The 26,931-nt window shown below is 40.3% G+C and overlaps 1 protein-coding gene across 2 annotated transcripts in view; it reads left to right on the top strand.

Moving 5' to 3' along the window:
• The window catches only part of LOC139458162 (carboxypeptidase N subunit 2-like), a 73,952-nt gene that overhangs the window by 37,929 nt on the left and 9,092 nt on the right, over positions 1–26,931 (top strand). The window contains exon 2 of one of the 2 annotated variants that reach the window (XM_071239491.1): positions 13,316–13,425. Coding sequence is in view for 1 of the 2 variants with exons in the window: in XM_071239492.1 (XP_071095593.1) it covers positions 20,290–20,370 (81 nt within the window). In the remaining variant the exon portion in view is untranslated. Of the gene's footprint in view, positions 1–13,315; positions 13,426–20,289; positions 20,371–26,931 lie in introns of those variants that run through there. The other variant, XM_071239492.1, reaches the window with a different exon arrangement.

Raw genomic sequence — 26,931 nt, 5'->3', positions numbered from 1 at the left:
GATCCCTAACGTTTTGTGTGGTACAGATAGAAAGGACCTCAGACAATCTCTTTTTTTTCATGTCTTAATTAACATATCTAGACTGACCACGCTGGGGAAATTTTTGCTTTTGTTTGTTTGATGTTAAGAGCTGCACTCAGCAATATTCCACGTATATTACAGTGGCCTGTCAACAGTCCTGTCTGGGCTGGGACAATACACCGACTGTGCGATCCCGTACATATCACGATAGCTTGATCTCGATCAGATACATAGCTCTATACCTACATGTACTCATATCTGTGGTGTGTAAGCCATCTTTTTCACAAACAGGTTGGCCAAATACCTGGCACACTAACGATTTACAGCTGGCAGTGTCAAGTATAGCATAATGGATGAAAATAGTTATGTTTTCGCTACAATCTCATTAAAATCAGATCTTAGTTCTCGCTGCCGCTAAATAAAGATCTGAGGACATCCCATTACGGGTCACGTCAGACCAACCTTTCGCGAACTCTGACCGACCAATGGATTTACTGACAAGAAGACGACATTAGCCAATCAGAAGGCAGCTTTCTTGTGCTTTACGGCACTAATTTCAAATTGGCGACTATGCTTCTAAACATATTTTGACAAATTCTTGCTTATTAATTTGAAACCTGAACAAAAGAACTTTCATGAATGGCTAATAGATGGTCTAGATTGTATAGATTCAGTCGTTAAGAACGTAACTATCGTTCAGATACCCTCATTTTAAAGTTTTCGGGGCTGCATGATGAGAAATCACATTCCGACTGTCACTTTCATGATCTGGTAAGCGACGCTCTGATTGGTCGGATGAAAGGTCGTTCTGACGTGACCCCTAATAGGATGTCCTCAGATCTTTGTTTAGCGGGAGCGAGAACTAAGATCTGATTTTAATGAGATTGGTTTTCGCTACTAACTTTCACTACTGGTGTAACATTTATAACAGCAAACATTTAAGGTCAGAATTGATATTTGTTACTTTGTGTGACTGTGATCGATACTTGTATCGGATCCGTAAAGATCCGGGGTAGAATAACGGGATCTGGTGGTCAGGCTGTCATCGTATCCCAATTGTGCAGGTTGATGCTCATGATGTCAATTACTGGATCGTCAGGTCCAGACTCGATTATTTACAGACCGCCATCATATAGCTGGACTATTGCTGAGTGCGGCATTAAAGAATAAACAAACAAACAACCAAACGACACTTGTATGAAGCACTAAATAATAGTGATCCAACGATCATCACACTGCTACCAACCAGTGATTGATTAATGAGTGGTGTCCTATACAATACAAGTACAATACAATCCACCGGTCAGAGAGACTGACCACCCATTCTGTCGCAGGACAGGCATAGGTTTTCCAGAAACGATTTATCAACTGTTTTGTGTTTGGATGAAAGGGGTCAATCTTAAAAGAAATCTCCTTTCATATTGAAATGGAATAATTTCACTTAATTGAAAGTTGCAGATGAATCTAAACTTAAGAAACTATTTGTCAATGTGGTCAAATGTGTACCGGAATAAAAAGGTCAAATCACAATGAAAACTGATTTGTTAAATTGGAATTATTTCAATGGCTACAAAGTTTAATGTGAATTTGAACTTAGACTATTTGTCAGTTGTTGAATGAAAGGAAAACCTCAAAAGAAATGCTTTGTAGTAGAAATAGAATAATTGGGACTGAGCTGGTACAAAACTTGCAGAGGAAGTGTAATCAAGAAACTATTTGTCAACTGTTTTGTTTCGTAATGAAAGGGACAGGTTTGGAAAGAAAGCAAGCCTGACCAGGTCAAGAACTAAAATTTATTTTTGGCTTGTGGTTGAGAGTAGCAGATGGGGGAGGTGGTGTGTGTGTGTGGTGCGGAGAGGGCGAGCCTGATCTGGAGGATGGGTGATGGATTATTGGAAGGTGAAGGTCAGTTGATCTGGGGTCAGAGGTCGGGAGATGAAGGATGTAGGTGTGATGGAAGTGAAAGGGGTCTTCTTTGTTTCACGGCATTGTTTTCAGTGTGTGAATTCTCGGGTAGGGACCCAGACACCACAGTTAGTTGTGAAAAGGACTTAAGTTTGGACCTGGGTTTCCGGCAAATGATTAGGACTAGTTCTAGGATGGTAGAGCAGCAGGGGAGACAGGGTTCAGACACTTCTGGAGGCCAGACTTTTCTTAAACTCCCAAAAATTGAAATATTTAAAAAAATGAAGACAAGGAAAGTCAAACCAGAAAGCAGTAAGTACCAACATATTTATTGTCGCTATCAATTTAAATAAATTATTTAAAATACTAATTAAAGCCTCCATTTTTTTCTACCTACTTAACATTTTGAGGAAATCGAAAATAAATGATTTGAAATTAGATTAAAAACCCCCAAGAAATTTGGCCTTGAGCTACGGACCTGAGTTTTTGGCCATAAACCATAAAAACAAAATTTAAGAAGACTGTCCTGATAAGTTGTATTGCAGTGTGGTTTCATGCAGGAGTATAATATCGTGAGGTCTTAATGTCAGTTTTTTATCCCATCTCATTGTACCAATTGCTTGGAACTGTTATGACCCATTTAAGTGAGTGAGTGAGTGAGTTTGGTTTTACGCCACTTTTAGCAATATTTCAGCAATATTACGGTGGGGAACACCAGAAATGGGCTTCACACATTGTACCCATATCGGAAATCGAACCCGGGACGAGCGAACGCTTTAACCACAAGGCTACCCAACCACCCCCATTCAAGAGTGACATGGGCCTTAAATGCCTCCGCACTCTAGCACTGAACATGCATGTGTGGTACACCAGTTTCGACACTTTCAGAACCAGCCCTAATTCGTATGCCCTGTGCGTGCGTGCCTTCGTGCGTGCATGCGTGTGCGTGTCTGTCTGTCTGTCTGTGTCTGTGTGTCTGTCTGAGTGTGTCTGTGTGTGGGTGTGTGTGTGTATCTGTCTGTCTGTCTGTCTGTCTGTCTCTGTCATCAGATATTGCAATATTAACATTATCAGCAATTCAAAAATTATAAGATTCAAGACTTTAAACAAATCATGAGAATGATGACAAGAAGTTGGACTTACATTTGGAATAGATTTGCTACAATGAATCACAATATGATTGGATAACATTCAACAACGATCTCTAACGGTTCAGTTGGCAGTGTTCAAGACTTGCCATGATACCAGGGGCTCCTAACCCTATCCTTCACACTAAAGACGTGAGTGACCTCAAGATCCCTTGACTTCTAAACAGTAACATATTCCTTGATAGGGGTTCTACCACCCCCTTATCAGCCACCTTCTGTCGGCATAATGGCATGACCTCATAATATCCCTTTATGGCAACGACTGTTATGAATACTCGGTGACCTCGATCGAGTGTCGCTCAGCGTCTGTCAATTGAAGTGGTCTCGTTATTAATAACATACTCGAGGTCACGTCTGACTGATCAGCTATTCTGTTTTAAACTTTGATAGAGTCGAGATTATCTGTGTGTCATTACTGCCGGGGCGTGACGTATAATGGCATATGCTTGTACATATTCTATGTGTTTCGATATGCAGTATTGTTGACAAATTGTAGCCTTTGCAATGATTTATGGGAGTTTGATTTCGAAAAAATATATGGCAAGCTCCTGTGGGAAGACATGTTTGAAGATTCTAAAAATGAATAAATTTAGGGAAAGTGCATTTGTTGGATGATTGTTTGATAAGAAGCATAAAAATATGGCTGTTTTAATTGTTAATGTTATTTCAATTTAACCTGCTCCTTACATTTAACTGAAATTTAAACTCAGAGTTCAGACAGTCCACGTTAATGTCTGTTTTTCACCACTCATAATTTGTGTTGATCATATGTGACCAACCTTGACATAAGGGACCTTATGAGTGAAAAATCACATGACTTTTTCTTGTAGTTTAAAACCACAGCGTCTTGGGAAATAGAATTTATAATTTTCAATTCATATTTATTGCAGAGACACATTTGGAATCATTTTCTGCAGGGGCGGTCGGGTAGCCTAGAGGTTAAAGCGTTCGCTCGTCACGCTAAAGACCCGGGTTTGATTCCCGACATGGTTACAATGTGTGAAGCACATTTCTGGTGTCCCCTGCTGGTATATTGCTAAAAGCAGCGTAAAACCATACTCACTCTCACTCATTTTCAGACTTATTACTGTTTATGAAATGATGGCAGTTTTTAGGTACCGGGGTATAACGTCTGATTAATTGAAAGTAGACATGTATGCTGAAATGTTTTGAAGTCAAGTTTTTATTACATTACATATAACAAAAGAAAAAAAAGATATTCCCTACAGTTCGCACTCATTGTCAAAACATCTTCCTTTATCTTCTATGAGGTCACGGCACAATTGCATCCTAGCGCCCAGGAGAGTCACAATATATAGTTTCCCAGGCTCTGTCTAGAGACGCCTACTCAGGACGCTGCAGTGGAATATCACCAATGAATATTTTTTTGAGCATCAGAAACATAAATTCCCATAGCCCCAAGGCCCCAAACCTGTTTAACAAGTCTACTGTATTTCATTTTACAATAACAATTTTTTATGTTGATATTGATTAAGCTTCATTCCACACATAAAACTGATAAAACATTCAGACTGATCTTTAGATTTCGCAGGCCAAGCAGTTTACAAATGGTTTTATTACTCATTTGCAGATTAGCTATTAGCCTCAAATAATCCCACAGAGCCAGTTGAATGAATCTTGTATTTCATTTTATGATAACAATTATTTATATGATAACAATTATTTATATAACAATTATTTAAATGATAACAATTATTTATGTGATAACAATTATTTATATAATAACAATTATTTATATATCAATTATTTATATAACAATTATTTATATAACAATTATTTATACGATAACAACTATTTATATGATAACAATTATTTATATGATAACAATTATTTATGTGATAACAATTATTTATTTAATAACAATTATTTATATAACAATTATTTATATGATAACAATTATTTACATGATAACAATTATTTATATGATAACAATTATTTCTGTGATAACAATTATTTATATGATAACAATTATTTTTATGAATATTGTTTAAACTTTATTCCACTCTGACACTAAGACATTACAGTTTTATGGAGACAGTCCTACAACCCATCATGGATCATAAAATCAACAAGATTAACAAGAAAATGTTATTCCTCTTATCACTGAATCATTTCCGCTTCCTTGAACATGGCAGAGTTCCCAATTAAGAAAAACGATCAGACTTTCATCCACACACCGTTACACCATCAACTGTGAGTGATTACCATATTTAATTAAATTCTTAATTAAATTTTGATCAAAGGTGAGGTAAACCAAAGGATGTGACTTAAAGGATTCTTCAGGGATCAAGGGGAGGGGTAATTGTCTCTGGTTACGTTCTTTTGAATGAATGCCACGCTGTGCATTAGGTTAGAGGAATATTTGGCTTTGTGTTAATCATGGAAGGGGAATGATAAACAGTTCAAACCCATTTTGAGATGATAGTCTTAAATCTGGAGACAATAAAATGACAAGTTAATAATGTAACAACATGATTGAAGATAAACACATTGTTGATGGTTTGGCTGTTTGTGAGAAATAATCTCAATCGGCCAAGTTAACCTTTTATAATGTTTCTTTTTCATACTGATCTTGTTGTAGAAAGTCTTGCTGATTACCTGGTCAATTAATGTGGCCTTAAGCAACAAGCTTGGTTTGTTTGTTGTTTAACGCCGCACTCAGCAATATTCCAGCTATATGACGGGGGTCTGTAAATAATCGAGTCTGGACCAGACAATCCTGTGATTGACAGCATGATCATTGATCCACGCAATTGGGATACGATGACATGTATCAACCAAGTCAGCGAGCCTGACCACCCGATCCCGTAAGTCGCCTCTTACGACAAGCATAGTCGCCTCTTACGACAAGCATAGTCGCCTCTTACGACAAGCATGGGTTCCTGAAGACCTATTCTACCCCGGATCTTCACGGAAACAACAAGCAAGCAAACAAACAGACGGACGGACATTATTTTGACTTTGGCCATATTTATCCTGTGGCTATGAACTCAAGATATGTAGAATTTGTGGTGCAGTTGATGTAATTATAATTATAATACCTTATTGTTTGAACAGATTGAAGTTCAGGACTTTGTCAGGGATAAGCAATAAATATGTAACTTAATTGTTGGTTCTTAATTTTAAACATTCAGACATGTTTGGCTAAATTTGTTTAACAACCATTATTATCAGATGTAAATGGATGAACAAATTTGAATACTATAGGGTTTACATAATAATATTTCTTAATAAGCACATATCTCAATTTTCTATAGAAAGGACAAACTAATTCAAAGTTCAATTCATCTTCGTGGTGGTTCATATTATATTTGAAACATTTTCTCTCCTTTGGCCAAACTCGAATCCCGGTTGGCCCCGATTATGTTTCTAGGTTTGTCAGCACCATACCCGTGCTCATGGGTTTCACTGAAGTGGTAAACGTCTGAGACCTGCATCACTTCGGGCTTTCCTCCCACATTAAGCTGACACGCCGTGATGTAACTGGAATAGTGTTAAAAGCGATGTTAAACCCAACTCACTCACTCACTCACTCGCTCCTTTGGCCAGAATAGGTTGCTGGGGACCGTTCTAACGTGGAATCCCCAAGCTAGTTCACAAAGTAATTTAATTTACAAATGTAATTGAAATTAGAGAGCATGTACATAAAACCAATTTCTAACAAAAACACACCTTTTTAACAGGGGACCTTTTTACCACAACTGCTAATTTTCAATCAAGGGTATGGTGCACTATATTCCTAACACCCATCTATAAACAAGCATTAGCACTGCTATACAAAGGTAGGGCTGTTTTGAAACAGTTTAACTTGAGCCAACAGCCAGACAGGTGTCAACACAGCTGAAATTGACATGCTATTGACATGCTGTTGACACAGTGTATCTAAATGGAGAGTAGACTGCACTGTGATTGACAGGTGGGTGTGGTTGAGGCACACTTTGTTGGTACTGATGGGATCTGGTAAATAGAAACAGACAACTCTGATACTTTCATGTTGTGATCTTGTCACTTCTACTTATCTAAAAATATCACAGGGTAGACATGTAAATAGTTACGGGAAATTGTCATTTTTTTCAAAAATGCTCATATGAATGTAAATATATTAGGCCATACAAATTTATAAATACATATGTGGTATAATATACAAATTTCTTTCATTATTCATATATGTAAATGTAGGTATCAATCATTTGAAAATAAATTGATTGAAATATTATAAAACCTGGTACTAATTGTATAATTTCTTGTTTCATAATTGTAAATATGGATGTTTATGAGAAATGGGAATGTTTTGTGTTCTGTGTGAAAACAACTTGAACAAACAAAAACAAAATTAAAAACTTAATAAAAGTAAAATATTTCTTTAAAAAATGCTGAAAAATTAAATATCACATGTATGTCCTTGTTTCCTCGGTGAATGTAGATAGTTACGTGAAAAAGTGACATTTTGTCTACTGCTGACAACATGGACAACTATAAAACAATTTTTTTATGAATTTTAATTTTTGATGATGGTAAAACGATCATTTAATGTAAATGTTGCATTAGGCCATTAGAATTTAGTTCCTTGTTTCATAGAGGGAATTATTATTGTGAATGTTTTCTTTATTGAGTGAACAACAACAGTTACCATGGTTACAAATGTTGACAGTTTGCACACTGTGAGAAACCAAACTGTCCACACTTGTTGTTGCCTAGTGATATATTTGAAGCTTCTTTGTCATGTGTGTAGGTATGTATCGAGGGGCATAATGTCATAGGGATTATTTTGGTCACAAGAATCATTTAATGCTGGATCAATTTATCATTGCCCAAACAACACGTTGGAAATCTGGGTTGGAACGCATCCCCACAACCTATGCTGGCTGTTTGAGGAGACAATGGATGGGATGGGGTGGTCAGATTCATGACTGGTTGATGATGTATCAGTGTACCCAGATGGCACAGATCAAGACCATACTGCCAGTCACTGGATTGTCAGGTCCACACTCGATTATTAACAGGTAGCTGTCATACAGCTGGAATATTGATGAGTGTGGCACACTATAATACTGACACGTGTGTCCATATCTTGACAGCTAGAGGTTGGTTTAATGGTTGTCTTTAGATGGGAATCTGTTAGATTTATCTAGAAGTGTAACTTTGCAACAATTGTCAATGTGTTTATCCTGCCCTGATGAAGACCACTCTTAAAAGACTCTACTGCTCTGAGGGGCACGGGTGCCCAGTCGTCTAAGGCGCCGCAATTTGCTGTGCAGAGTTGCGTCCCTTCGGCATGCCGGAAACCTATGATTGTTGGTTCGAATCCCGGTTCGCCCCGAATATGTTTCTAGGTTTGTCAGCACCATACCTGTGCTCGTGGGTTTAACCAAAGTGGTAATTGTCTAAGACCTGCATCACTTCGGGCTTTCCTCCCACATTAAGCTGACACGCTGATATAACTGGAATACTGTTAAAAGCAGCGTTAAACCCAACTCACTCACTCTACTGCTCTGAAATAATATCTGTGTATTAGGCATGTGAGGAAGAGAATGTATGGATGTCAACTTCTTTATGAAGAGGAACACAATGTTTTGGGGTATATACTTACTCCTTCATCAGTGAATGAATGCTAGGATGCAGAGAACATATACCGTATTCGACGTAATAAGCACCCCTCTCTAATAAGCACCCACGGCGTTATTTGCTAAGATATTGGCTAGTGAACAATCCCAGTTAGCACCCCTTCCGATTGTTCAATGAACACAAGACTTATTTATTTGTGTGTAATACACACTTGTTTGTTATATGCACCCTTAATTATGGGCAATTAAATTCTCGAAAAATATATCTGTTGTGTATAATACACACAGATTCTTCTTTTATATCATTTCAGGCTGTCAGCATAAACCACAAAATTTACAATCTTTCAACCTCGTTTTTAATCTCACCAAAATTATATTCTAATAAGAGACCCCTATTTCTAATTTTGAGAGCGCCCTGGGCACTTATTACGTCGAATATGGTATATATATAGCTGTGGCTTCATCAGTTTAAAACTAAAGATTGATTGGCTAGGATGGCCCTTGTCAAACAAATGATTAACTCACATTCCAATGATGAAACACTGTTTAAAAAATAAACAAATTATGTGTTCCATTACTGGTAAATACTACTCAAAAGAAGTTAAGAACATCCAGTGAAAAAATCCATTAACTGATAATTGGTAATAGTTTTTTTGAAGATTTTTATGAGAATAGATTTGCACAGTTTGGACAAAGGACATTACTTGTTTATAAACCAATTTCAGTATACTGTTATGAACAAAGCAGCCAAGATGTCCACCATATGTGAGGTTTTCATGATAGTATGGAATGTTTGCAGAAAAACTCTCACTTAATCTTATGAGGATGGAGATCAAAGACCTACTAAAATTATTTACGACACTGTCAGTAACCAGCTTTTCCCGAAGGTGTGGTCCTCTGCCGGTCGGCTGACCAGGGACAATAGAGAGTGGTGGGTTTATGGAGGTGACCATGAGAGTGTGAACCATTAGCCTTTGGTTGGAGGCTATGTTACATAAGCCAATCACAGTTGAAAACATCACCTTTGTTGTGGCTGATTGGTCCCTTTACTGTCTCATTGTGACTAATGGGTTTATTGCTGCTGGAAGGGCTTTGTGTTATCAACACCCTCATTGGCTAATTGATGTGTAAATAATCCGATCAGATGAAAGAGTACATGTAGGTGCTGGCCTCAAGGAATGAGTAGAAGACAGTGTTTCTTGTGGAGGTTGGTCAATATTGGAATTTGATTGTGGTCGTGTAAGGTAAATATTGAGGTGTCTTATGTGTATTTGAATGAATTTATTCAATCAGGAGCTTGGATTATTTGTGAGATGGTGAGTGTTTGTAATTAGGAAGAACACAGACATGTGTTTTTGTTTTCAGAGGAGAGCTTGATAGGATCTTTAGTTTAGAAGGGACAACTTGATGATAACGTTAAGCCGATATCCGATTTTTACATCTTTTATATTTTACAACTGATTGAAGGGGAAGACTTCCGTCTGTGTCCCCCCTCCAAAAGTTATATTTGTATGCATTGCTGCTCAATCCTTTTTATCATATATATTTTTGAGGGGGATACGAGCGGAAGTCTTACGATTCAAGTGCACATACAGCTGTTTTGAAACTAGGGAAGCGCTTTGTAAGATTTGGCAATTTTTGTTCTGTAATCATGTAATGTTGTTGAAACTATCAGAGTTCCTGATAACGTTTTTAGCAATTGAGTTTTTACTCTGGGGCCTTCTTTTTTATTTGGTTATTACATTTTTCAACCAATATTTTTTCACTGATCTATTCGTCACTCTATTGGGTTTTTCCCAAAATTAGTGAACATTTTAAGATTTAAAAAAATGGAATGATGTTTTAGATGTATATAACTGTTCTATATATATAGGCTTGACTCGGGAAAGTAAATAAGCTTGTAATTGTAATTGTGTTTTGTATGCATACTGAAAAAGCTTCATTGGGTATTTATGCGAGCTGTTTTTATTCACTTGAGTTTTTCATTTAATGCATGTGTTTCTATATGTGTGAGGAGTGAGTGAGTTGTGTTTAATGCCACCTTCAACTGTGTTCCAGTTATTTCACAGAAAGCCTGTTTTTGATGGTAGAAGTGGGTGAGTGAGTGAGTTAGTTTGGTTCTACAATGCAGCTTTGTACAGTGTTTCAATTGTATCAGTGTGTGTTGCTCACTGTGTGTGGCTCATTGTGTGTGGCTCATTGTGTTGCCAAGTGTGTGTGGCTCATTGTGTTGCCAAGTGTGTGTGGCTCATTGTGTTGCCAAGTGTGTGTGGCTCAGTGTGTGTGGCTAAGTGTGTGTCGCTCAGTGTGTGTCGCTCAGCGTGTGTCGCTCAGTGTGTGTGGCTCAGTGTTTGTGGCTCAGTGTGTGTGTGGCTCAGTGTGTGTGTGGCTCAGTGTGTGTGTGGCTCAGTGTGTGGCTCAGTGTGTGTGGCTCAGTGTGTGTGTGGCTCAGTGTGTGTGGCTCAGTGTGTGTGTGGCTCAGTGTGTGTCGCTCAGTGTGTGTCGCTCAGTGTGTGTCGCTCAGTGTGTGTGGCTCAGTGTGTGTGTGGCTCAGTGTGTGTATCGCTCAGTGTGTGGCTCAGTGTGTGTGGCTCAGTGTGTGTGGCTCAGTGTGTGTGTGGCTCAGTGTGTGTGGCTCAGTGTGTGTGTGGCTCAGTGTGTGTCGCTCAGTGTGTGTGGCTCAGTGTGTGTCGCTCAGCGTGTGTCGCTCAGTTTGTGTCGCACAGTGTGTGTCGCTCAGCGTGTCGCTCAGCGTGTGTCGCTCAGTGTGTGTCGCTCAGCGTGTGTCGCTCAGTGTGTGTTGCTCAGTGTGTGTCGCTCAGCGTGTCGCTCAGTGTGTGTTGCTCAGTGTGTGTCGCTCAGCGTGTGTGGCACAGTGTGTGTCGCTCAGTGTGTGTCGCTCAGTGTGTGTGGCACAGTGTGTGTCGCTCAGCGTGTGTGGCACAGCGTGTGTCGCTCAGTGTGTGTTGCTCAGTGTGTGTTGCTCAGTGTGTGTTGCTCAGTGTGTGTCGCTCAGTGTGTGTGGCACAGTGTGTGTCGCTCAGTGTGTGTCGCTCAGTGTGTGTTGCTCAGTGTGTGTCGCTCAGTGTGTGTCGCTCAGTGCGTGTCGCTCAGTGTGTGTCGCTCAGTGTGTGTGGCACAGTGTGTGTGGCTCAGTGTGTGTGTTGCTCAGTGTGTGTTGCTCAGTGTGTGTCGCTCAGTGTGTGTTGCTCAGTGTGTGTCGCTCAGCGTGTGTGGCACAGCGTGTGTGGCACAGCGTGTGTCGCTCAGTGTGTGTTGCTCAGTGTGTGTCGCTCAGTTTGTGTGGCTCAGTGTGTGTTGCTCAGTGTGTGTCGCTCAGTGTGTGTTGCTCAGTGTGTGTTGCTCAGTGTGTGTCGCTCAGTGTGTGTCGCTCAGTGCGTGTCGCTCAGCGTGTGTCGCTCAGTCGCTCAGTGCGTGTCGCTCAGTGTGTGTGGCACAGTGTGTGTTGCTCAGTGTGTGGCTCAGTGTGTGTGTTGCTCAGTGTGTGTCGCTCAGTGTGTGTCGCTCAGTGTGTGTTGCTCAGTGTGTGGCTCAGTGTGTGTGTTGCTCAGTGCGTGTCGCTCAGTGTGTGTCGCTCAGTGTGTGTCGCTCAGTGTGTGTTGCTCAGTGTGTGGCTCAGTGTGTGTGTCGCTCAGTGTGTGTCGCTCAGTGTGTGTTGCTCAGTGTGTGGCTCAGTGTGTGTGTTGCTCAGTGTGTGTCGCTCAGTGTGTGTCGCTCAGTGTGTGTCGCTCAGTGTGTGTTGCTCAGTGTGTGTCGCTCAGCGTGTGTGGCACAGTGTGTGTCGCTCAGTGTGTGTCGCTCAGTGTGTGTGGCACAGTGTGTGTGGCTCAGTGTGTGTCGCTCAGTGTGTGTGGCTCAGTGTGTGGCTCAGTGTGTGTGTTGCTCAGTGCGTGTCGCTCAGTGTGTGTCGCTCAGTGTGTGTCGCTCAGTGTGTGTTGCTCAGTGTGTGGCTCAGTGTGTGTGTCGCTCAGTGTGTGTCGCTCAGTGTGTGTTGCTCAGTGTGTGTCGCTCAGTGTGTGTCGCTCAGTGCGTGTCGCTCAGCGTGTGTCGCTCAGTGTGTGTGGCTCAGTGTGTGTGTCGCTCAGTGTGTGTGTCGCTCAGCGTGTGTGGCACAGTGTGTGTCGCTCAGTGTGTGTTGCTCAGTGTGTGTCGCTCAGTGTGTGTTGCTCAGTGTGTGTCGCTCAGTATGTGTCGCTCAGTGCGTGTCGCTCAGCGTGTGTCGCTCAGTGTGTGTGGCTCAGTGTGTGTGTCGCTCAGTGTGTGTGTCGCTCAGTGTGTGTGGCTCAGTGCGTGTTGCTCAGCGTGTGTTGCTCAGTGTGTGTCGCTCAGTGTGTGTCGCTCAGTGCGTGTCGCTCAGCGTGTGTCGCCCAGTGTGGGAGAATGTAGTGCAGGTCTTAGAGATGTTAGAGATGTGTACCACTTGGCTGAAACCAACACAGATGGTGCTAATACTTCATCAAGAATCCTATTCAAGGCATACCTGGCATTAGAACCTACGATTGTCGAATTCTAAGAATTACACAGGGAATTGTGGCACAGGGAAATTGCCAGGATTTGTAGAAGATCTGTAATCTGATGTCTTTTTCCTCTTTTCTTGTTTTTCTCAAAGTCTTATTTTTGTTTTATTTTTTGTAGGTCAGAACTGAGGCATCTCATCCAATTAGATCTAAGGATACTTGCAGTTATGTTGACGCCTACCCTGCCCTAGAGGAGATGGCAGACACCATGATATACTTACAGCATAGGTGAGTCCTGTGGAGAGTTGTGATAACCCCCCCCCCCCCCCCGCGAACACACCCACCCACAACCCCGCAAACACACCCACCCACAACTCTTGTCATAAGAGTTCACAGTGACACACTAAAATGCGAGGAACTGCTACAAAATATTTAGTGGTGCGATATACTCAAACAAGGAAAGAAACATTAATGTTTGACATGACATCTGTACCCAAGCTGATTGTTAGAAGTAATACAATTCAAATAATGAAGCCAACCTCCTATTTTGTGCAACTTTTATCTCAATTGTCTGCATATGCTGGTTAAATGATCAAAGAAGGGCCTCCTTGAGATTCTTGTTTCTTGCAGCGGTGTACACAGCAGGGTGGCCTTCTGCCTCCTATCTTATTACTGTTGTTTGCAGAGTTTTGAGTGCCGGGGTTTAAAAAGCAATACAGGGAAACGGTGAACTTTTTACAAATGGATTACGCGACTGTCTTTTCAAAACACGGCAATTAGAACCGATTGATATATTTGTTTGAATGCTTTGATCCTAATGGGAGTCTTTGAAGATGTGTATACTGCATTGTAGTGTTGACAGAACGACTGACTTAACTTACGAATGTACCAACTCCCCAAAATTGACATGAATGAACAGCAGTGGGTTTTTTATTTCGCTGACCAGAAATAAATAAAATGTGAAATGGAGTACCGTTGGACTTATTGTAACCATGGTAACCTGTTAATGTATTTTTTTTGTGATATTGAGTTTTGAAAAAAATTATTGTCACAATGAACCATGTCATAACTCCCCCCTCCCCAAATCTTAAAGTGGCCTTGTACAACAAGCTGTGGTTACTAGGGGACTATTCTAACATGGACTTGCCACAGGTAAATTCAGGGGCGGTTGGGTAGCCTAGTGGTTAAAGCGTTCACTCGTCACGCCAAAGACCAGTGTTCGATTCCCGACATGGGTACAATGTGTGAAGCCCATTTCTGGTGTCCACTGCCGTGATATTGCTGGAATATTGCTAAAAGCGGCGTAAAACCATACTCACTCACTCACTTTAAATGGCCTGAGTGCCAGTGGTTCAAAACCAAACCCCCTTTAATATCCCTGTCTTCAGACATGGTCGACAATCTGGGGACAAAATAAGAGTGAATATGGAAGGATTATCTGGGCTGCTTGTTTGGTGTAAGGGTAATCCGGGGTCCAAACTCCCTGAAATGTTTATGTTCCTGGCTTGCCTATGTAAATAACAGCATACTTGTTAGCCCAGATACACGGCAGACAGAAGCCAATCTTAAGGACTCGCAAGAGTCAGGATTGGGTTGCCGTGATACAGGGTTTCCCCATCACTTCTATTAAGCTTTTTCAGTCTTTTTTTTAAAAACAAATGGTAAAGGGGGTGTCCTTAATTGTTAGAAATGTGCCAGACTTGTTTGACATTGCTGCTTAAACTGACAACTCCCATCAAATGTGTAAGTAATGTTGATATGCTAGTTGACAGTTTGGAGGTAAGAAATTAGGTTTTAATGGTATTGTTTTAACCTGTGATATCTGTTTGTGTCAGTGTTTTGTAAATAGAGGGTGTGAGGTAGGTTTTTGCTGTAGCTGTTCACATGCAAAGAAATTCATGAAAACTAAGATAATAATCTTTACACATTTGACATTAAGAAAAACTAAACTGTTCTGATCTAATTTTGGCTTTCATGATTAACTCACTGTTGGTGAGATTATGACAACTTTGTGATGATTGGCAATGTGTTTGGTTTGTTTGTTTGTTTGTTTGTTTGTCTGTTTGTCGTTTAACACTGCACTCAGCAATATTCTGGCTATATGACGGCGGTCTGTAAATAATCAAGTCCAGCCCTGACAGTCCAGTGATTGACATCATGAGCATCGATCTACACAGTTGGGATACAATGAAATGCATCAACCAAGTCAGCAAGCCTTATCACCCAATCCTGTTAGTCGCCTCTTACGACAAGCATGGGCTGCTGAAAATCAGTTCTAGCTTTGATCTCAATGGGGGTAGTCCCCTGGTATGATAAGCATGGGTTGCTGAAGACCAATTCTAATCCAGATCTTAACGGGTTGGCTTTTATAGTATCAAGTTTAGATAAATTACACACATTTCACAACAGGGGTAGGCTGGGTAGCCTTGTAGTTAAAGTGTTCGCTTGTCAGGCCGAAGACTCGGGTTCGATTCTGTCATGAGTACAATGTGTGAAGCCCATTACTGGTGTCCACCGCCTTGATATTGCTGGAATGTTGTTAAAAGTGGCGGAAAAGCAAACTCACTTACCCATTTCACACCAGAAAATACCAGTTTATGTAACTTTGAGTTCAACAGTGTAGGTTATTGAGTGCGTTATTCCCGTGGACTGCCCAAGGCTTTCTGGTTTTATTCTGTTGTTTTTCACCAAAATGATATTCTAATAAGAGACGCCTACTTCTAACTTTGAGAGTGCCCTGGGCGCTTATTATGTCGAATGTACATGAGTGTTGACTGTGTCTATATGTAACATAGTGTATGTAAAGATGCTTCGGGCATGTGGCATTGAGGCTGCATCTTCACAGCTTATTCTTCATCTTCAGGGATGGGTAAGTCATTGGTGTAGTCTAAGGATTGTCATCAACTCAAAGCGTTCAGTTTGTTCACTTTTGATGAGTTTGCATTCAGGATTGGATGCTTTTTAAGAATGTTTGATTGTGATTATGGTGGAGTCATGTCGTCTAGAGATTCATTTACTCAAGGAAAGACTGTCTCCCTGGTCTAGTGGATAGAACATCTGCCCAGAGAAGTAAAGGTCAGGGTTTGATCCCCAGCCCCGTCATACCAGAAGATGTCAAAAGATGGTACTTGTTGTTACCCTGCCTGGGTAGTAGAATATAAAACAAGGATTGGTTGACTCGTGGTATATACTGTGTCTGAGTGGGGTTATATGTACTGTGTCTGAGTGGGGTTTATATACTGTGTCTGAGTGGGGTTTTATATACTGTGTCTGAGTGGGGTTTTATATACTGTGTCTGAGTGGGGTTTATAGACCGTGTCTTAGTGGGGTTTTATATACTGTGTCTGAGTGGGGTTTTATATACTGTGTCTGAGTGGGTTTTTAAATACTGTGTCTGAGTGGGGGTTTATATACTGTGTCTGAGTTGGGGTTTATATGCTGTGTCTGAGTGGGGGTTTATATACTGTGTCTGAGTGGGGGTTTATATACTGTGTCTGAGTGGGGTTTTCTGACATGGGGCAGAAACAAGATTTGATGGGCTCAGAGTCAATATACTGTATGAGAGTAGGGTATTTGTATTAAACTGCGGCATTGTCTCTCAATGGGCTTACACCATGACGCTGACATTATTCCAATAAAACCACAGCCAAACACATTCATGCTTGTCAGAATATAAGTGCAAAAACCCTGAACGAGACGTTCAAACCCATTTCACCTCATTACCTAGTAGTCTAAGGAGTTTCATCAGCTGAAAGTGTTTGTTCACTTAAAAATGAATTTTTAAATAAAGTTTTTGTTCACTTACAAATGATTTTTAAATAAAGTTTTTGATAGTGTTTAATTGTGGCTGAATCTTATGGCGGAGTCATGTTGTCTCGAGATCCATTTGCTCAGGGGAGGCGTGGCTGAGGCTTGTACACAACTGATACTGGTCTACAGTATATGCTGGGGAGGGATAGACAAGTTCAAATAATAGCTGCTTTATCATGATCATACTTAGTGTTAGACATGTTCACTTTGTGAAGCTGGCTCTATTTTAGTTTAAACATGTCCAGGTATAGATACAAGTGCTTTCAAGATTCTCTTTGTGGAGTTTCAGTGTTTACACTGGGTATTTTCAGATGGGTTTAAACTTAGTTTTAGCACATAGTTGATTCAGGATAAATATAGCATCAGCAATTATTGCTGTGGAATACAGATGGGACAAGCTTAGTCAGTGTAATAGCCACTGGTGGCGCTACGGTCGAGCCCAGTAATCTAGTCTAGTTCGGTAAGGGTGGAATCTGGACTTTTAAAGTCAGTTAACTCTCTTGCCTCGGGAAGATGCATGCTGGATGGTTGGTTGGTTGGTTTGTTGTTTAATGCCGCACTTAACAATATTCCAGCTATATGATGATATGATGGAGGCTGGATCAGACAAATGAACCTTAGTTTCAAACAGTGATCACCAGTTTATTTTATCTGTGGAACAGTTTGACATGTACCCAGTTGGGCACATCAATCGGCAATACTATTGTATGGCCACTGCCTAGAATGAAATAGGGCTGAAACGATATCCCGGCACACAATGCATAGCGATTCACTTCATATAATATGGTGCACGATTTGTGAGGTGCTGTATCTCGATTTTTCACGATACGTTTTTTTAAAATAAACTTTTATCACAGATACATTTTAAATGTGTTAACTGAGTTTAATTAATTTAACTCTCGTCTTCTCTTGTCACTATGTGTAATGTAGCATATCGAGATATTACATATCGTATCATCACCTAGGTGTATCGTTGCAGCCCTATTATGAAAGCTTGTGAGAAATATCTCTTCATGTTTACAATATTGTGAGGACATTCAGCCATTATATTTGGACTATTTTTACCTTTTACCTATGGCCCTTTAATCGTCACAACAATGACTGTCTTTGATTGAACGTATTCACTGAAGTATACAGTGCTTGTCACAATAAGAAATTGTTGTGACGTTCTAACAATAATCAGTCTTGTGGAAAGTGTTACATGCTTCATACATGTTGTTTATAGTTGTACAGGTGGCTGTTTGTGTGTGAAAATAACTGGGGGAATTGAAAGTCAGGCTAACAATATAATATTATTCTAAAATATCTGTGTCACAGCAAGGTCTTCAGAATGTGTAGAAAAATCCTGGTTGCTCATATTTTAGGTATTTTCTTGTGTTTTGGGAGACAATTATTTACCGTATTCATGAAAATATGCGCTACAGGAACTTAGAAAGTTTTCAAAGGGCACAATTAACACCATTTAGAAGAGATTACATTTGTTTTCACGTATATATTAATTTGTTAAAACGAGAGGTTGATGGCATCCCAATATTTTGACTTGAGGAAAGTGACTTGCATGATGCATAAGTATTTGGTACCAGTATGTTTTGTATGGTGTTTTTCATCAAGTTAAGAAAGAATGTGTTTTCTTCATCTTTAGTTACAGACATTAAATTGATGTGAGGCGGTGTTTTTGGTAATAAGGTGAATGAAAACATTCTGTGGGACTAGGTCCAGTTGTGGGTGAGTGAGTTTTGACTTCATCAATATTCCAATAATATCAATAATACTGCCCATGTAAGTCTATATTGTTTGGCAAGTCTAGGTAACTACACAGACCCTGAAATAAATATATCCAATGGTGCCCATGCAAGTCTATAATGTTTGACAAGTCTAGGTAACTGCACAGACCCTGAAACAAATATATCCAATGGTGCCCATGCAAGTCTATAATGTTTAGCAAGTCTAGGTAACTGCACAGACCCTGAAACAAATATATCCAATGCTGCCCATGCAAGTCTATATTGTTCTCAAGTCTAATTATTGCAGTATCTGAAAATGAAAAAAGTCTCTGGGCTCCTTTTTATTATATTCTATAACTATAATAAATGTTTATTTCAGAGACAAGATGTTAGTCTATAAACCCTGTATATCATCATTTTTAAAGGGTGACACACTCCAACCAAAGCTTCTCAAATTCAAATCAACATGGCTGCAAGGTTGGTTCCCAATGCATCAATTGCAACTACATCAGATTACATAGCTCTACGTCCCCAGTGCAGGGGGAGGGGGTTCGGGGGGGGGGGTCACTTGACAAAGATCACTGTGGAAAAGAAACATTATCAATGGTTAACTTGGCTCTTCAAGAGCTCTTAGTCACGCATACTAACGGCATGACACGTTGGTCGTGGTTTTCAACAAGAGTTACCCGTCCTTGACGAGGATTTTTTAATGTTTTGATGTTATCAGGCATTTAGCCCCAGGGTTTGCGAGGATACACGTATATCATATTCTATTGTTCGGAGCAAACATAGCAAATGTGACACGTTTTGAGAATATCGCCAACACTGATTTGTAGTTGAAGTGGTATTGTCTTGTTTTTTTGACATGTGAAGGTGTGGAATTTAGGTTTGAATTATCTGAAATGAATTTCAGATTTTACTTTTGAAACTGGAGTAGTTTTTGTGTTGAGTTAACAAGTGCATGTGACTTGATTTTCTGATTTGAGTAGGAGATTATTGAATGGAAAGTTTGAATGGTGTGGTTGTGAACTACATGCTCGGTGTTAGAGAAGGGGGAGGTGCTTTCTGTGTCCCCCTTTTATGAAAGATTTACATCGGACATTGTCGGGTGTGGGGGTAATGATTTAAATGTTCGTTTTGAGTTCGTGTGGTGCATCTATAATCTACAAACACATCTATAATCTACAATCCATGTCAATACCAGCTGGGTGTATAAGGACTTCATAACAGTTTTGCTCTGATGAGCTTAATATGACATTTGTGTGAGAGTGAGTGAGTATGGTTTTACGCCGCTTTTAGCAATATTCCAGCAATATCACGGCAAGGGACACCAGATATGGGCTTCACACATTGTACCCATGTTGGGAAATGAACCCGGGTTTTCAACATGTCTTGAGTGACAATTGAAAACAAGAATATTTGCACTCTAATTCGATTAAGACATTTTCTATTGTTACTTAAGTCAATATGGGCAAGCCTGAGGGAGCGCCACGCATGGCCGGTCATCCTTTGTAGCAGACAGGCTGATTGGATGTTAGATAATGTGAGGTGAATGTGGCTGTGTGCCGACAGCTGTCACAAGTCTGACTTTATGTCTGGAGGTACATCATGCTACTTTATGGTGGGATGGACTATAAGGTTAGGAGAGACTGTACACAGTGGGACTATAGGGCATCTGAAACCTGCAGATGGAGTTCAGGTATGTTTCTTCTTAGGCTTTGAGGGGCGGTCGGGTAGCCTAGTGGTTAAAGCGTTCCCTCGTCACGCCGAAGACCCGGGTTCGATTCCCGACATGGGTACAATGTGTGAAGCCCATTTCTGGTGTCCCCCGCCGTGATATTGCTGGAATATTGCTAAAAACGGCGTTAAACCAAACTCACTCACTCACTCACTCTTAGGCTTGGAATGTTCAACAGACACTGTTATTCCTTGTAAGAAAAACAGTAATAATTGTTATTATTTAAAAGAAATATTTCTTACATTTAGCTTTATTTTCTAATCTGTAATCTTCAAAACAACAGTTCACATTGATAATCAAGATAATATATCTGATAGTTTTTCTATATGTATCCCATGGGTGCACAGTTGTCTCCCTTAGGTGTACAAGGAGCCTAGGATCTTGCATTTGAATCCTGGATTATAGGTCTGATTGTTTCTATGTTTGTCAGCGGTTTATTTGCAGTGAAGAGTTGTCTCCTTTAGGTGTAAAAGGAGCCTAAGATCTTGCATTTCAATCCTTGAATATGGGTATGATTGTTTCTATGTTTGTCAGCTGTTTATTTGAAGTGTAGAGTTGCGCGATATGGCTGAAATATTGCAGATGTGACTTTAAATATTAACTCACTCGTGGATTTCACCGAAGTGGTAAACGTCTGAGACCTGCATCACTTCGGGCTTTCCTCCTACATTAAGCTGACTCGCCGTGATATAACTGGAATACTGTTAAAAGCGGCGTTAAACCCAACTCACTCACTCACTCACTCACTCACTCACTCACTCACTCATATCACTGAAATACTTTTTACCTATAGAAATGCTCTTGCCTTTGAAAGTTTCCCTGGATTGTAGAATGTATCTTTGTCATTTGGTTTTAATAGAAGCTCTGTTATTTGAAAAACCTTTTGATTCAACATCCTTTTGTGTGCCAAACTTACACACAGCCCACTACTTAATAAATGGTTAAAACATCTTGATTTGGATACCTAATTTTCATTTGAAAGATAAGGACCTATTTTATATTTATTCAAAAATATATCAGAAAAGCATGATGAAATTTAGAAGTCTTATAAATGCTTGAATTCTGGATTAGCCCAAGTAATGTTTCTAGGTTTGTCAGCACCATACCCGTGCTCGTGGGTGTTACACCACCACTGGGGGCATGGGTGGCCCAGTCGTCTAAGGCGCAGCGATTCGCTGTGCGGAGTTGCGTCCCTTGGGCACGCCAGAAACCTATGATTGTGGGTCCAAACCCCGGTTCGCCCCAATCATGTTTCTAGGTTTGTCAGCACCATACCCATGCTCGTTGGTTTCACCGAGGTGGTAAACGTCTGAGACCTGCATCGCTTCGGGCTTTCCTCCCACATTAAGCTGACACGCCGTGATATAACTGGAATAATGTTAAAAGTGGCGTTAAACCCAACTCACTCACTCACACCACCACTACTAAGACCTGATAAGCATCACTTCGGGCTTTCCTCCAACATCTAGCTGTCAGGCTGTCATATCACTGAAATACTTTTCAAACTCACTCACTCTTAGCTATGGAAATGCTCTTGCCTTTGAGACTGCCTCTGTGGTCTAGTGGTAGAGCGTCCGCCCAGAGAGCGGCAGGTCCGGGGTTCGATCCCCGACCGCGTCATACCAATAGACGTTAAAAGATGGTACTTGTTGTTTCCCTGTCTGGCGCTCGGCATTAAGGGGCTAAAGCAAGGACTGGTCGGCTCGGAGTCAGTATACTGTGTCTGAGTGGGGTATTCATGTTAAACTGCGGCAGGGTATCTCAGTGTGCTAGCACTATAAATCGGCATCAGTCCGGACTAGTACAAGCAGCCACACAAACACACACACACGTACATGCACGTCGCTATATAAGTGCAATAATCTTGGACGCGACGTTAAACCCCATTTCACCTCACCTCACCTCACCTCTTGCCTTTGAAAGTTTCCCTGAATTGTAGAATGTATCTTTGATTTTGAAAGAAGCCCTGTTATTTGTAAAACCTTTCGATTTTCTGTGCCAAGCTTACACGCAACCCTCTACGGTTAAAACTTGGGATACTTAATTTTCATTTGAAAGGTGAGGATCTTTGTCATTTGTATTCCAAAAATATATAAAAAAAGCATCACATGATGAAATTGAAAAGTTTTTTAAATGCTTGTTTGTTATGAATTTCTACATCTGCTTCCATCTGTGTCCTGTGACTGTACTGTGTCAGGGAGTGCAAGGCTATAAAAGTATTAGTTAAATCCCAGATATCCTGAATGGTGAATACTTTCAACGCCTCATAAACCTTGCTTCAAGACAATGAACGCGACAGACCCAGCTCTGTACAAGCAATAAGGTTGTCAAAAACTTCAATTTGTTTCGGGTACTAATTCACTTGCCACACTGAAATTTTGTAACTATGGTAACTAGTTGTCAAGAAACCTGTATATATATATATTTTTTGTTTGTTATTTTTTTCCCTAGATTTTTTTCCCCTTGTGTCCAGCCCAGGCGTCATGTCCAGAGTAGAAGGTCAATTAAAACACGACTGTTTCCGAACCGACCTGTGACACTGAAACATTCTCACTCCTGAAACTAGTGCAGAAAACTGAGGAAAATATGAATTTCAGTGAAGAATTTTTTTCCCTTACTTTTTTATTTCTGGGTTGACAGATTTCTTATGTGTAATATCCTGGTCAGTTTGTGTGAAAAAGCCAAACATGAAAAAAGTCATTTCAGAATATTTTATTTATTTTTTTATTGTTCTTCAAAAAGTGATCAAAATAAGTTGTTATGTGTGTAGTGTTTGGTTTGTCTGCTTTGTTTTGCAGTAGATATTGTCTGCACAATTCATTTGTGGTGGACATTTAAGTTTGCATTCCACAGAATAAAAAAATTGTGATTTAATTATTTTTTTCAATTTTTAGATTTTCTGAGGTTGGCAGAATCAGTTTTAGAAAATGTCTCTTCTTAGCTACCTATGTGACGTTGCTTGAAACACAAATAGGGCCAGTCGGGTAGTCTAGTGGTTAAAGCGTTTGCTCGTCACGCCGATTCGTTTGCTCGATTCCCGACATGGGTACAATGTGTGAAGCCCATTTCTGGTGTCCCCCGCTGTGATATTGCTGGAATATTGCTAAAAGCGGCGTAAAACCATACTCACTCACTCACTCACTCACTGAAACACAAATATTACTTTTATTGGACTTGCCTCTGATACAAGATGAGTTGTTCGTTATTTATTGTGTACCTAGGACGTTTATTGTTTGTACATTGTTTGAAACAGAAATGATAAGGTAGATTGAAATGTTTATAAGTATACGGGTAGACTGGTGAGAGAGTGCAAGGGTTAGTTTGTCATGCATACAGTGGTGGGGAATATACTGTGCTGAAACAGGGAGTTAATACAAGATGTAGCTGGGTAGGACTTGGTCTTCAGCGACCCATGCCTAATGCAAGGGTAGCTAAATAATCAAGTCTGTACCAGACAATCCTGTGATTGACATCATGCACATTGATCTATGCAATTGGGATACAGTGACATGCATCAACCAAGTCAGCGAGCCTGACCAGCCGATCCTGTGATTGGCATTGAGTGACCTCCGCATTTGGTGTATGATGACATAAATTAACCAAGTCAGTGACCCTGACCAGCCGATCCTGTGATTGGCATTGAGTGACCTCCGCATTTGGTGTACAATGACATGAATTAACCAAGTCAGCGAGCCTGACCAGCTGATCCTGTGATTGGCATTGAGTGACCTCCGCATTTGGTGTACAATGACATGAATTAACCAAGTCAGCGAGCCTGACCAGCTGATCCTGTGATTGGCATTGAGTGACCTCCGCATTTGGTGTACGATGACATGCATCAACCAAGTCAGTGAGCCTGACCAGCCAATCCTGTTAGGACCAGGAAGCTGTGAGACAGGTGTGGCTGACTACTGTTCACTGACAGGATGCCCCTGCAATATATGCAAGGCCCGCTGGGAGTGCGTACATGTCAACTTGACTATCTTGGTGATCAGCTCCCATCCTAACAGAGGCCTCACAACTTGATGTATGATATACTGTTTGCTGTCAGCTCAGCTGAAAGGTCAATACGAAAGCATGTTCCAGTCAGTGAGTGAGTGAGTGAATTTTACGCAATATTCCAGCAATGTCACATCAGAAATGGCTTGCCATAAGAGGCCATTATGCTTGTCGTAAGAGGCGATAACGGGATTGGGTGGTCAGGCTTGCTGTCTTTGTTGATGCATGTTATCGATCCCAATTGCGTAAATAGATGCTCATGATATCAATCACTGGATTGTCTGTTCCAGACTCGATTATTTACAGACCTCCATCATAGAGCTGTAATATTGCTGAGTGTGGCGTTAAACAACAAACAAAGAAACAAACAAAACATGCTGTTAAATAATTTGAATACTGTGCGAAATGGCATTAAACCCAACTCACTCACTCTAATCTAACAAACATGGAGAAGTGCGAAAAATCATAAATAGTTTATGGCAGTCTCGACGAAACCTGCGAACCAAAAAGTTTGCCTCAGTGATTCAATTGTTCACAAGGGTTCGATGGCGATTGGCAACAGGTTCCTTCTGAAATTCCTCTTGACTCCAGTCTGTGCTGTATTCCAGTTGACTCTCGGTCAGGTAGCATAGTTCTGTGTAGGGATGTACATCTCTCAGCCGTTCTACACGCTGCTCAAACACAAGCCCGAGCCAAGTTAACCTCAAGATGGTCCTCTGTTGACACGTGGGATCCTAAACAAATATGGTCTGCGGGCCAGTTTGTTACTGTTTTGTATGTTTGCTCATGAGATTTGAGGTTAAGGGACAGGTTTAGTAGGCAAATATGTCCGCTGATTAGCAATTAGAGTCATACCTGAGCGCTGAGGAAAATATTTGGGTACTAGCCGCGGACATTTGTGTCGGTTGTATGGAGGCGAGCGTGGAATGTAGACTAGGATAGACATGATGGACACAGATGAAAGGGGGATTCTACCTGGAAAATTAGATGTTTATGTGGAATTTGGTTAGGTTTTCTACACAGGATCTAGGGTCGCACTGAGGACCGTGGCTGCTGGATGGGAACGTCGGTTGTTTACGTGGAATTTTGTTGGAGTTTTTGTACACAGGTCTAAGTTGTGAGTACATGGTTGATGGATGGGAAATTAGATTGTTTATGTGGAATTTGGTTCGAGGTTGTCTACAGTCAGTGTTTGAAATAGAATGGCTTGTAGGCCCAAGTCTGACAGATTTGTTCTCAGGCTGATAGTATCAAATTTCAACTGGCCCTTACAGCCAGTAGTTTATTTAAGAAATTATCTATTAAGCATTATTTAAGTAAGATGATAAACATTAATTTCTTATTTATAAACAGAAAGATAGACCTTTCAAATGGTGTATGACATGTAGTAGCAAAGATGTTTTACAAGCTGATATTTTCCTTGATAAATGTAGGCTTCATCTATCACGACAGTCTCTGGGAACTGGTGTTACAGCACTTTAGGCTACTTGGTGACTGGTTGTGTTGTGTAATTTATATTGCCAGAGTATTTTCCCTGCTTCAGCTAAAATGTTTGGCTACAGTTTTTCCCCCGCGCCTACCGTTTTTTTAAAATGTGCTGTCCTTTCAGGCTCTCAGTGTGGTCTGCTGAGTTTCAGACACTGTCGTCAGCATAGTCAGGATCTAGAAGTTCACTGGATGCTTGGGACGCGGTGTTTTGAAATGCTGACATTCCATAAAACTGAATTAAATGATTGAAAATCAAAATATACTGAAACACTATCAAACATATTCCTTATTCGACGTAATAAGCGCCCAGGGCGCTCTCAAAATTAGAAATAAGAGTTCTTATTAGAATAATATTTTGGTAAATGGTGAACGTAAATTTTGTTGTCTATGCTGTCAGCCTGAAATGTTTATATACGACAGATATAGTTTTCCAGAATTTAATTGCCCATAAGTAAGGGTACATATAACACACGAGTGCGTATAATACACGAATAAATAAGTCTTGTGTACATTGATCAATCGGAAGGGGTGCTAATTAGGACTGTTCACTAGCCAATATATTAGCAAATATCGCCGTGGGTGTTTATTATGTTGAATACGGTATTTCACTTTTTTATATTATTTGGCAAAAAGGCTTAAAATCAAACTAACTTGTTGTGTGTATTGAGGCAGAAGATAATCAGAGACAACAATGCGGTATGGGTCCGAATCTCGTTCCATGTGTTGGGAGATAGACCTGAGGACAAAACACTTCTGTTCTGACTTCGAGTTATGGTTGATGAGAGTGTTGTGTTTAAGTCTGTGATGTCATGTTGAACAACCAGTCTTGGGCAGGCATGTTACATTTCTTCATGGGGTATAAATTTTGTTTTGAAGCATAATTAATAAATACTTCTTTATTATGTTCTGAGGAAATAGGTATCTTGCTTTGGTGTAAAAAAATATTTCTGAAAAAGTTTCTTGTCAGAGTTGATTCAGTTGATATTTTTGCTGTCTCAAACATTAATCTTCTAAAATATATGTTAAATATAGCAC

Source organism: Haliotis cracherodii, unplaced genomic scaffold (assembly GCF_022045235.1).
Source record: "Haliotis cracherodii isolate W230 unplaced genomic scaffold, xgHalCrac1.p SCAF_12, whole genome shotgun sequence".
Lineage (NCBI taxonomy): Eukaryota > Metazoa > Mollusca > Gastropoda > Lepetellida > Haliotidae > Haliotis > Haliotis cracherodii.
The sequence above is the reverse complement of the archived record's forward strand: the minus strand, read 5'-3'. Positions and strand labels throughout refer to the sequence as shown.